Genomic DNA, 12,720 nt, shown 5'->3' with positions numbered 1-12,720 from the left:
TTTAGAGAGCTAGAATTAAGATAACTGAGCCTTGTGTATGCAGATTTCTTAACTATGTCTGAACATAGGACATAGATCCTACCTGGAAGGCTGTTCCTTCATTTTCACCACATCCACCATCCAGAGGATTGTCTACAGATCCAGTTCAAGTCACCTCCATGAAGGTAGAGGCATAAGAATACAACCCATCATGAACAGTTTGAGTTAGACGTTTATGCCACTTCCAAAGCTGCTGTTGGAACCAGCACCTGCTCAGATTGAGCAAAATAAGCCAGATACTGAGGGGAGCAGCGTGCTATATGCAGCAACACCCATCTGTTTCTTCCTTTCCATGTTGCACAGCAACTAACTATAACAACGCAAACAGTAAGTAATGAAAGCTTGTTACTGGTGGCTTTCAAGAGGAAGCAGAAAGCAAACTGGGTAACTCACATAAGGAAGGTAACCAGAAAACGAACAATAAGTGGTTAATAAGCATGTGTCATTTGTGGTTAATAAGCATGGGGTAGCCAACCAAGGGAAGGGAGAAATGCTCTAAAATATGGCAACCAAGACACAATGTGTGTTATATTCCTACACGTTAACAAAACAGGTTTCCTTTGAAAGATACTGAAATCAAATTACCTTTCTGACAGGTGGTTTTGTTATGATATCTTCAAAACTGTCATCTGCTTTTAGTGTCTGAAAGTTTTCATGTAGTATTCCTATCTTCTTGTCATTATCCCATCCTGCAGGGCTTAAGGTAAACAAATACAGACATTAATCTTCAAATTTAAATATTCACTTGGTTGTTCCCTAATACCCAATATCAACCTGTGGATAAAGATTACCACTGTTGAAAACCAAAACAGAAGTTTTAATAACTGCCTTCTTCTACATCAGCCAGTGATTAGCAGCATCAGCTGTCTGAAGTATTTTTATTTTGCTCGGTGTAATACATTGGAGAAGTGATTTTCTCCCAGTGGAACATTCCACTTTAAAAATTGGCTTGACACTTCCTCCCTCCAAAACAGTGTCTGCTCACCAACAGTTTTAACCCATTAACTAACAATCCAGAAAAATCCAAACCTGTTCTTACTGTGAATTTGTAACACTTAACACAAAAATTTAGTGAATGTTAATGTTGAAACAAAATCGAAATAGCTTTATAGAACTACTACCTCTTATATACACTATACTGTGTAGATACAAATGTATACATGAATGAATATTTAATAATTAAGATAAACTTACATAAATACTGCATCTTTTTCCACAACAGCAGCAGATACATTGAAAGGAAATCCATATAATTTCTGGACAATATATCTATACACTAAATCAATATTTTTATTTTCCTTTACTGAAGTGTAAATAAGCGCTGCACCATCTGAACACATTTGTTAAAAGAAAATCAGGAGTTTTATTAGCTCAAGCTAACAGTTAACTAATCTTTTTAGAACACTGCTCACTGTTTCCAAAAGCAAACTTTATAACCGCTAGAACTATTCAAAGAAAATTTCTATTTGAAACTAACCTTAAATTTTATAAACTCATTTAGAGACTGAAAAAGCCGGGCAAAATAAATACCTCTACTCAGTAAGTCAATTGTACGTTGTAGCTTTTATAGCAGCAACAGGCTCTTTTAACTCCCCAAAGAAAAGCCCACAATGCTACCACAACATTCATGGTAAACTATCAAAGTTGGTTATCTCAAAAGTACTAAAGGAACCAGCAGTTATTGCCAAAGTCCTCTTAATTCCTCCTAGAAATTTTTTAAAGTAAAGTAAAGGAGCAGAGTTGTACCGTATAAAATGAAGATATACGTTTCCCTACAAGGGGTGAGTATAATGCCAACACAGATGTGCAGTTAGCTGATGTGTCTGCCAACACCAATATGACACTAAGATGGTGTTGCTCTTTCAGAGTCTTTAAAGTTTTTAATTACGAAATTTCTCTAAATAGCGGTATATCAGTCTTTAAATTATGTAACAAATATTAAGAAAAATGTTTAACACTTAAAGTGCTTTGTCCTCTCTAAGTGCTCTACAGAATCATGAAATAATGTTGGAAGTATTTAGAGGGTCTGGCAAACTTAAAACAATTGAAACTTGGATATTAGAAGCTGAATATCTCCAAAAAAGGTAAAGGGCACATTTCAGTATGTATTTACCCCCTTTTTTTTTTTGGTCTCTGCTGCTGCCTGATAGCATACTTGTGGTTCCAAATGAGGTATGTGGTTGACTGGTCAGTTCGTAACTCTGAGATTCTACTGTAATGTTCCCATTTGTGTTAGAACAATGTTGGGAACTTAAGAAAAATGCTGACAGTCAGCTTTAGCATGAGCTCTGTATCCACATGCCTCTAAGGTAAGCAAAGCCAGCTTATCCTTCCACGTAGAGTTATGCATTTTTCCTACATCTTTAATATTTGAAAAGTCTTGCAGAACTATTCAGTATTGCAAAAGACTGATCCAATAGTCAGGCCAAAATGATTACATGCCTTATAATCAAGTGTACTTGAAGTATATTCAAATGTAAACTGAAGTGAGAATTATCTTGCTGTTGGTAGGCTATTTCAGGGATCATCTTAAACTCAGTTTTAGGGCAACTATTCAGCATTTTATTATGAAAGGGTTAGTGAAGGGAAATCTAGGAAGCCATGGACAAGAAGGTATGCTGGACTTCTCTTCCCGATACCCCTGTTTAAAAAAAAAAAAAAAAAAAAAAAAAATCCACAACACTTGACAGTATAAAGAAGGTTAAACCTGACATGGCCCAGCATAACAGCATCTTCCCTAGGGACCTCGGTTCAGTTAAACCAGTCACTCAGTGGTGGACTCAGGCTAGGTCCTAGAATAACTGTGTTCAAGCCACAGAAGTTGGTCACAATTTGGATCTTATAAGGATTACAGATATGCCATTATTACGCATTTCAAACTTTAAAGGATACATTGTAAACAAAACCGTCGGATATGTGACTGAATGAAGTCAAAGTGTTCATCTCTGTAGTCATGTTCTTTTTCCAGGAGACTAATGGCATCACACTGTCAAGTTAAAAAACAACAAACAAGCAATATTGCATGTTCAGCATCTTTTAAAAATAGCAATGTTGTTACTCCTCTAGTTAGCAGATAAAAAACAAAAGAAAATCTATAAAGACATTTAATCACCTAAATGGAACAAATTAAGGAACACATTTTTGAACCTACAGCTGACGCAGGCAGCATTAAAACCAGCACTAAAGGCAGGGAGTTACAACTGGCTATGGAATGGCAAGAATTGCAAGTTTTTCAGCTGCAGTGAAAGACTCACTAGAGGCCTGTACGGATACAAAAACATGTATCCGCATCTCTGGATTTGCCGGGCTCTACACCGTGTCCAGGCTGCGGCTCTAAGAGGCAACCCCTGTCCCCAGCCGGAGCTGGGTTGGGGACAGCCGTGTAGGTAGCTGTGGGGAGGCCGCGCAGAGTCACGGATCCTCCACCTGCCCTTGGCCGGGCAGGGACACAGCCAGGGCCTGCTCTCAGGCTCTGCCCTCCCTCCCCCAAACCTCAGGCAAGTGGAGGGTTCGCTGTGGCTCCCCAGCTGGGCTCCACGCTGGCCTGGCTTGGGGGGAGGGGGAGGTGACCTGTGGAGCTGCTTGGGCTCCCTGCCGAGGGCAGCTGGAGCATCCGCCGTGGTTCCCCACAGCTGCCCACCCAGCTCTTACCATGGCTGGGCTGGGCTGCGACTCAGAGAGCTGCCCATCCTGGCCGGAGCCGGGTCAGGAAAAGCTGTGCTGGCAGCTGTGGGGAGCCTGGGTCACCCCACCTGCCCTAGGCTGGGGGCCTGATCAGCCCCCAGCTTGTGTCCCTGCCCCCCCAAGCTCCCAGCCCACGGCAGGTGGAGGGTCTGCGCCATGGTTCCTCACAGCTGCCTGCCTGGCTCTTACTGTCGGAGCCATGCACAAATACAAAATTTGTATCCCCATCTGCGTTATCCACAGAAACGGTCCACGGATATAAAGCAGATACCCGCAGATTCGCAGGGCTCTAAGAATCACACAGTGGAGGACTGCACCTATGCTGAAATCAAAACATGGTACTCTCTGCAGTGGGTTTAGCTATTGTAGTATCAGGGCCAACGAAACACCTAGACATACAAAAATCCTATCTAGCTCTGCAATCAAAAAAACCCAAAACAAAACACACACACACACACACACACCCCACAAACAAACAAACAAGGTTTTGACTAAAAAAATGAAAGCATTGGCCAAGTGGTGAACTGACAGTAATAGCTTATTCCCTCATTCCCCGATAGGACAAACTGAAAATACAGCTTGCTTATGCCCATGGCCATTGAAGGGCCAAAAGGAAACGGATCCCAAGAGAACCATACCCAAATCTACCTTGCTAAGAAGGTGGGTTACTCAACTACTTATGAAAGTTAGGGAGAAGAGATATATCAGAAGAATCCTAAAAACTGAGCAAATTAGTTGAAACAATAGTAAAGAATAAAATTGTCAGACACATAGAAGAACATAAATTGTTGGGCAAAAGTCAACATGGTTTCTGTAAAGGCAAATCAGGTCTTACTAATCTATTAAGAGTTCTTTGAAGGGGTTAACATGTAGACAAGGGGGATCCAGTGGACATACTGTACTTAGATTTCCAGAAAGCCTTTGACAAGGTCCCTCAAAGGTTCTTACGTAAACTAAGTAGTCATGGGATAAGAGGGAAGTTCCTTTCATGGATTGAGAACTGGTTAAAAGACAGGGAACAAAGGGTAGGAATAAATGGTAAATTTTCAGAATTGAGAGGGGTAACTAGTGGTGTTCCCCAAGGGTCAATCCTAGGACCAATCCTATTCAACTTATTCATAAATGATCTGGGGTAAACAGAGAGGTGGCAAAGTTTGCAGATGATACTAAACTGCTCAAGATAGTTAAGACCAAAGCAGACTGTGAAGAACTTCAAAAAGATCTCACAAAACTAAGTGATTGGGCAACAAACAAAATGGCAAATGAAATTTAATGTGGATAAATGTAGAGTAATGCATTTTGGAAAAAACCACCCCAATTATACATACAATATGATGGGGGCTAATTTAGCTACAACTAATCAGGAGAAAGTTCTTGGAGTCATCGTGGATAGTTCTCTGAAGACGCCCACGCAGCGTACAGCGGCAGTCAAAAAAGCAAACGAGATGTGAGGAATCATTAAAAAAGGGATAGAGAATAAGACGGAGAATATCTTATTGCCCTTATATAAATCCATGGTACACCCACACCTTGAATACTGCGTACAGATGTGGTCCCCTCATCTCAAAAAAGATATACTGGCATTAGAAAAGGTTCAGAAAAGGGCAACTAAAATTATTAGGGGTTTGGAACGGGTCCCATATGAGGGCAGATTAAAGAGGCTAGACTTTTCAGCCTGGAAAAGAGGAGACTAAGGGGGGATATGATAGCGGTATATAAAATCATGAGTGGTGTGGAGAAAGTGAAAATTATTTACTTGTTCCCATAATATAAGAACTAGGGGCCACCAAATGAAATTAATGGGCAGTATGTTTAAAACAAATAAAAGGAAGTTCTTCTTTACACAGCACACAGTCAACCTGTGGAACTCCTTGCCTGAGGAGGTTGTGAAGGCTAGGACTATAACAGGGTTTAAAAGAGAACTGGATAAATTCATGGAGGTTAAGTCCATTAATGGCTATTAGTCAGGATGGGTAAGGAATGGTGTCCCTAGCCTCTGTTTGTCAGAGGGTGGAGATGGATGGCAGGAGAGAGGTCACTCGATCATTACCTGTTAGGTTCCCTGCCTCTTGGGCACCTGGCATTAGCCACTGTCGGTAGACAGGATACTAGGCTGGATAGACCTTTGGTCTGACCCAGTATGGCCATTCTTATGTTCTTTCTTATGAAATATTAATGCAGAAACACCTAAACTACTAACCAAAGAACTCAACTCAGTTTTTTTGCAATCCTCTCCATTTACAAGAGGGAGATCACAGTACATGAAAATGTGCCAAGTCAACTTTAACAAGTTCAGCAAGATGTAAAAATCCTACCCAAAAGATGGAATTGTATTTGTGTAATTTGTTTTAAAGAAACCCTGTTCAGGCTGTAGATGTGGTGATGGTGGCATTTTATGTAGCCATGTCAGATTTATTTTGGAAAGCCGAGGCACATCACAGAGCTGTTTCTGTTAGCAGAAGTGAGCCAATCAGTCATTAAATGAGAATTCAACTTCCTGGTCTGCGCGCTCATGTGTGCGCGCACTCACACAAAAAGGTGAAAATCTGCTTGACTAACAGATGTACCACGAGTATGAATCAGTCTCAAGGGATAACTATTTTGATATAGCTCAGAATATGTTTGTTTTTTTTTATTTGCAAAATTTGGTTCTTCTGCTCTTGATACCAATGTCTTTGAATACTATGCTCATTTTGCTTGATTAAATCAATCTTCATAAGATTCACTAGAATTAGGATGATAGAGATGTTAACAAGGTATTTTTTTAATTTATAAATTGATGACCTGCCTATGATCAAGTACTGTCAGCTGCTTTTAGTTACATCTTACACATCTAACCTGAGGACATAAAAGTAAACCAATTACTAAGACTTCAGGAAAAATCTAAAATTCGGAAATTCCTGACTTTAGAATGCTTGATTTGCAACATATCTGAAGTAAAAGAATACAAGCACTAGCATCTCATGTCTAGATATCTTTGTTTACTAGCATCAACGTTCAGAAAAGTGTTAATTCATTTCAAGGGAGAAAAATGCCTAGGCTCCACAAAAAGTGGCTCTTAAAAACCAAAGTATTCAGAATGCAGAGTGCTTTCTTCAGTTTAGAAAAGCCAAATATTGTCAGCCACCCGTAACCAGAAGCACACTTTTAAAGTAAAATATACAAAAACAATTCTAAAAATTTGAAACAAACCTTTGTACAAACTACTACTACTGGAATGCCTAAGTTACATGTTAGCGTATCTGCACCCAACGGCAAAATCACACTGTCATCTTTGTCTTCTTGTAATGACATATTTCTTCTTTGTGGAGAAGCTGGAAAATCCTCTCCTGGTTCTATATATTCTTGGAAATCTCTTACCACTGAAATGAAAGAAAAATATTTATCTATAATGGCAGCCACTTATTATTTCAACAATAATTATTCTCATTGCCAAAATCCACTTACTGTACACTATATAGTAAGTGTTTGTTCATGTTTAAAAAGCTCAACAAAAATGCATGAAATGCTGCCAGTAACGATTGGCCTATACAGTGCAGAAGAATACTAGTAAGTCCAGTATCTGATACATCCATGACTGGAAAGAAGCATACAGCAAGACATTAAGTTTACTAAAGCATTATAAGAACACAGTCAATACACAGGACACTATAAATCCAACTATTGTTTAGATTCTACTGTGGAAGTGCCTAGAGGTCTCAGTTTCCCACTGCAATAGGCACTACACACCCTATGAAAATGTAAGTTCAGCTCTTTGAGGCAGGGACTAAAGTATATCATGAAACAGAGTGGATATAAACAGATGAGGGTGGATGGCAATAGTGAGAATTATGATTAGCAGAAGCAGCAGTATTCACAGTAGACAAGTTGCCTAGCTGTTGTGTTATGCCAGTGAAACTAAAATTAGGAATGGTCATCCAAATTTTTACATCTCTTTACAAATGCACAGTAACAAGCAACAAAAATAAAAGGGAATATACCACAATAAGACAGTAATACGTCACTACTTTCACTACCAATAGAACAACTATCTATTGTGAGTTGGTAAAGTGAACAAACCCCTTCACCTGACAGACCACAAAGTAATTTCATTTTATTTTAGCCACTGTAGTGTTTAACACTATACCCTGAATATTTTAACACTATAGTAGAAAGGAGTGTCACTACAGAATTTTTCTATTATATCTGAAAGCCTAAACCAGACCATATTATTTGGGTGAATTACAAACTGCATGGATTAACAAAAAGTACAAAGAACTTCTACTAAACTCTACTATTGAAACTTCTTTTGGTAAAGTTCACTGTGGTACAGAGAACAACGACTAGGGAACAGGCAGAATAGTGGTAGATAAAAAGATAAGAATTGTGTGTAGAGATTGAATTTTAGCAGTATAAATTTCACTTAAAACATTAAAAAAAGCTTAAGGAGGCATGACTAGGCATTCCAAAGTTAGTAAGTGATAACACCATAAGGTTGTACCCTCAACTCTACCCTCCTGCACACATGCAATAGTCTAATTACATAACCACATTTTACTCCTCAAAAACACCATATTTTCTACAACCTTAGACATTCAAACTTTTTTCAGTTTTGTACATATGCATATTCTTTTCTTAAAGTTATGTATTTTACTAATTTTGTAAACACATTTTCACAACAGCCACAGCGCCTGCTTTAGCTGCATTTCAGACAGCGAGATGGTTAATTATGAGATTAATTTCATAAAAAAGTTTGCTGGTACAGAAGGACATTATAATTCACAACTGAGCTTATGTTATTCATACCCTTTGACTACTATTCTCTTATGTTATTCAATTACGTTAAAATTCTCTGGGTGAAGACAAAAGGGAAAAACCTAGGGGCAACATCATGGTAGGGGTATAGACTACCAAATCAGGAGGAAGACACGGATGAGGCATTTCTAGAACAAAGAGCACATACCCAAAACACAAGACCTGGTTAGTAATGGGGGATTTTATCTACCCAGGTATCTGTTGGTACAGTAATATGGCAAAATAATCTCCTATGAGTTCTGGGAATACACTGGAGTCAACTTCTTATTTCAGAAGGTGGAGGAAGTAACTAGGGGGAACCCATTTTAGACTTGATTCTGACTAACAGGGAAGCATTGGCTGAATCTGAAGTCAGAAGGGAATTTAAACGAAAATGATCATGAAATGATGATTTCGTGATTTTAAGAAAACCGGGTCAGAGCAGCGGAATAAGGAAAATGGACTTCAAAAAACTAAACTTTAACAAACTCAGAACTGGTAGGTAGGGTCCCATGGGAAGCATATCAAGGGGGAAAAAGGACTTCAGGAGAGCTGGCGGTTTCTCAATGAGATAATATTAAAAAGCACAACAGCAAACTGTCCCAATGAGAAGGAAAAATAGGAAGAATAGTAAAAGATCAATTTGATTCCACCAGGAGCTCTTTAACAACCTGAAAATCGAAAGGGAATCCTACAAAAAATAGGAACATGAACAAATTATAGGAGGATGAATAAAACAGAATAGCGGAAGCACATAGGGACAAAATCAGAAAGGCAAAGGCACAAAATGAGTTACACCTATCAAGGGACATAAAAGGCAACAAGATAGATAAGGTACTATAATACACCTCTGCCCCGATATAACACGATCCAATATAACACAAATTCGGATATAACGCGGTGAAGCAAAAATGGTTCTCTGTCTTGTCTATAACATTGGTTCTCAAACTGGGGGTCGCGATCCGGTTATGTGGGGGGTCGCAAGCCCCGACCCCGGCAGGGGCGTGTGGCTGAGAGCCCCGACCCTGGGCTTGATGTGAAGGACAACATCAGATGCGCCATTTCTAAAAGAACACCAAGAATAAAACTTCTTGTGTCAAATACTGTATTAATAACGGAAATGCTTGAGGCCAAAATAAGTTTGATATAACGCGTTTTCACCTATAACGCGGAAAGATTTTTTGGCTTCCGAGGACCACGTTATATTGGGGTAGAGGTGTATATTAGGACCAAACAAAAGATGAAGGAAAGTGTAGGTCCACTATTTAGCAGAGAAGGAGAGCTAATTACAGATAGTATTAAGAAGGCTGAGGTGTTAAATCCCTATTTGGTTTCAGTCTTCACTAAAAAGGTTAACTGTGACCAGATGCTTAATACAATATTAACAAGTAGGGAGGAACACAAGCCAGAATACAGTAAGAAGATGTTAAAGAATATTTAGGTAAGTGAGATGTATCCAACTCAGTAGGCCCTGATGAAATTCACTCTTGGGTACTTAATGAACTAACTAGCTAAAGCAATCTCAGAACCAATAGCTATTATCACTGAGAACTCATGGAGGACAGGTGAGGTCCCAGAAGACTGAAGAAGGGCAAACGTAGTACATTAAAAAGGAGAACAAAAAGAATCTACCAAATTATAGACCAATCAGCCTAGCTTCACAATACCTGGAAAGATACTGGAATAAATTAAACAATCAGTTTGTAAGCACCTAGAGAATAATGTTATAAGGAACAGCCAGCATGGATTTGTCAAGAGCCAAACATGCCAAAGCACCCTAATCTCCTTCTTTGACGGGGTTACAGGTGTAGTGGATGGGGGTAAGCAGCAGATGCGATATATCTTGATTTTGGTATGGCTTTTGACATAATCCCAACATGACACTCTCATAGGCAAACTAGGGAAATGTTGTCTAGATGAAACTACTACAAGGTGGGAGTACTACCGATTGAAAGATCATACTCAAAGTAATTACCAATTGTTTGCTGTCAAACTGGGAGGAGGGGGGGGAAAATGTATCTAGTGGGGTCCCACATGGGTCTGTCTGGTACTATTCAATACTTTTATTAATGGAGTAGAGAGTAGGTTTATGGAGTAGAGAGTAGGTTTATAAAATTTGCAGATGACACCAAGCTGGGAGGGGTTGAAAGCACTTTGGAGGATAGGATTAGAATTCAAAATGACTGACAAATTGGAGAATTGGTCCTGAATCAATAAGATGAAATTCAGTAAAGACAAATGCGAAGTGCTTCACTTAGGAAAAAAATATCAAATGCACAAATACAAAATGGGGAATAACTGGCTAGGCAGTAGTACCACTTAAATGGATCTGGGGGTAACAATGGATCACAAACTGAATAAGAGTCAAAAAACAAAATGTGATTCAGTTGCAGAATGATACTACACTTTTTTTGCGATGTATTAACAAGAGTGTCTTAAGTAAGACATAGGAGGCAACTGTTCCACTCTACTTGGCACTGGTGAAGCCTCATCTAGAGTATGGTGTGCAACTTTGTGCACCACTCTTTAGGAAAGAGATGGACAAAGTGGAGCGTCCAGAGGAGGGCAACAAAAATGATAAAGGATTTAGAAAATCTGATTTATGAGAAAAGGTTAAAAAACTAGTCTTAAGAAACCTGATAACACAGTCTTCAGATATGTTCAGCGCTGTTATGAAGAGGACAGTGATCAACAGTGGACATGGAGAACAGAAGGTAGGACAAGTAGCAATTGGCTTAATCTGCAGCAAAGGAGATTTAGGTTCGATATTAGGAAAAAACTATAAGGATGGTTAAATATTGGAATAGGCTTCCAAGGGATGTTGTGGAATCCCTGTCATTAAAGGTTTTTAAGAAAAGGTTAGACAAACCTGTCAGGGATGAGCTAGGTATACTTGGTTCTCTCTCAGTATGGGGGGGGTTGGCTAGATAGTTTATTGAGGTCCTTTCCAGCTCTACATTTTTATGATTCATTTATTGTATATCATAAGTATTGATTATAGTGTGTTTTTCATGTAAATGAGTTTCATGGACTGTAAGGTATATAGTAGAGTACATGCACACAACAAATGACTCAACTTGAGAAATTATGTATGATCAGGTAATTAAAAGCTACAATAATAAATATGCTCAAAGGGACATAATGAAGGCTGCATAGTAAAAGCTTACTCAATTCCTTACTTGCCATGCAAATTTTTTTTTTTTTTAAACTGATTTCCCTAGATTCTTCCCAAACCCCAATTCCATGATTTGGAGATATTTAGGTGGACACTACCAAAATGCCTTGTCCCACACACCTTTCATGTTCACAGGAGGGAGAACCTCTCCTGCAAACACAGGTGCTGTGGAGAACCTGCTTTCACACTTCTTAAGACCACCAGAGTAAAGTCCCTCCTCCGGAAGAGCTTGAGAGCTTCATAAGGCTCCTGCTCCAGCTATAGACCTGCTAGATGGAGTCTTGCTCATCTGCAGTCCTACATTCCTTAGCAGGTCTGAACTATGGTGACTCTAGACAGGCCAGATCTTATGGAAGGGGTCATGGGTGTCACTGAAACAACCCAGGATTTGCATGGAAAAGCACTATGACCCAAGCAGAATATATATATATTTTTTTTAAACAGGAACCTGCTGGAGCTTTACATCATTGTACTTTGAGCCCAGCATGTAACATTTTTTCTATGTGAAACCATTTCAAGGACTCTTTGGCCTCCCAAGCCTCATCTCCAAGATGAGCTAGCTTTTCTCCTACTCTCTCCTGTGGCCTTTGAGAGCCTGAAAGAAAGCTGCTCTGCTGTGAAGTTCTTAGAGTATATCTTCATGCAAACTCAGACTCCTACTCAAGTCTTGCCCCAAACCATCCTCCTGTCTATACAAAATCCTCTCATTCAAGCATGGTGGTTCTTTCAGCCTAGGTTAGCTGGCTCATCTGGAAATATAGCCTAAAATCCAAGTGAGGCTTTCACTTGGGCTGATAACCCACCCACCTTCCAATGAGGATGCAACTCAAGTGCTAACAGTCCTCAAATGCCTGCCCACAATTCCCTCTGTGGCCCCAAAAGTTACAGACAAGTTCTCCCGGGGAAAGAATGAGCGCAGTTCAACTTACTGCAGCACAATGGGATGGCCCCTAGAAGTCCGAGCGATACACATACATGAATGCAGCACCAGTGAGGAGAGTAATTTGAATATGGCTTTGCAGTGTTGTTGCTCACACCTGCGTTAGGCT

General features: G+C 39.6%; 1 protein-coding gene across 2 annotated transcripts in view; it reads right to left on the bottom strand.

The window, feature by feature from the left end:
* DYNC1LI1 (dynein cytoplasmic 1 light intermediate chain 1) overlaps nucleotides 1-12,720 on the bottom strand; it is a 54,879-nt gene that overhangs the window by 16,507 nt on the left and 25,652 nt on the right. For both annotated transcript variants that reach the window (XM_074945612.1, XM_074945613.1), the window contains exons 5-8: nucleotides 6,916-7,085; nucleotides 2,932-3,025; nucleotides 1,234-1,369; nucleotides 625-736 (exon numbers count right to left, since the gene is read on the bottom strand). In XM_074945612.1, coding sequence (XP_074801713.1) covers nucleotides 625-736; nucleotides 1,234-1,369; nucleotides 2,932-3,025; nucleotides 6,916-7,085 — 512 coding nt within the window. The remainder of the gene's footprint in view (nucleotides 1-624; nucleotides 737-1,233; nucleotides 1,370-2,931; nucleotides 3,026-6,915; nucleotides 7,086-12,720) is intronic.

Source organism: Natator depressus, chromosome 2 (genome assembly GCF_965152275.1).
Source record: "Natator depressus isolate rNatDep1 chromosome 2, rNatDep2.hap1, whole genome shotgun sequence".
In the NCBI taxonomy this organism is placed as follows: domain Eukaryota; kingdom Metazoa; phylum Chordata; order Testudines; family Cheloniidae; genus Natator; species Natator depressus.
This window is presented reverse-complemented; position numbering and strand designations above follow the sequence as displayed.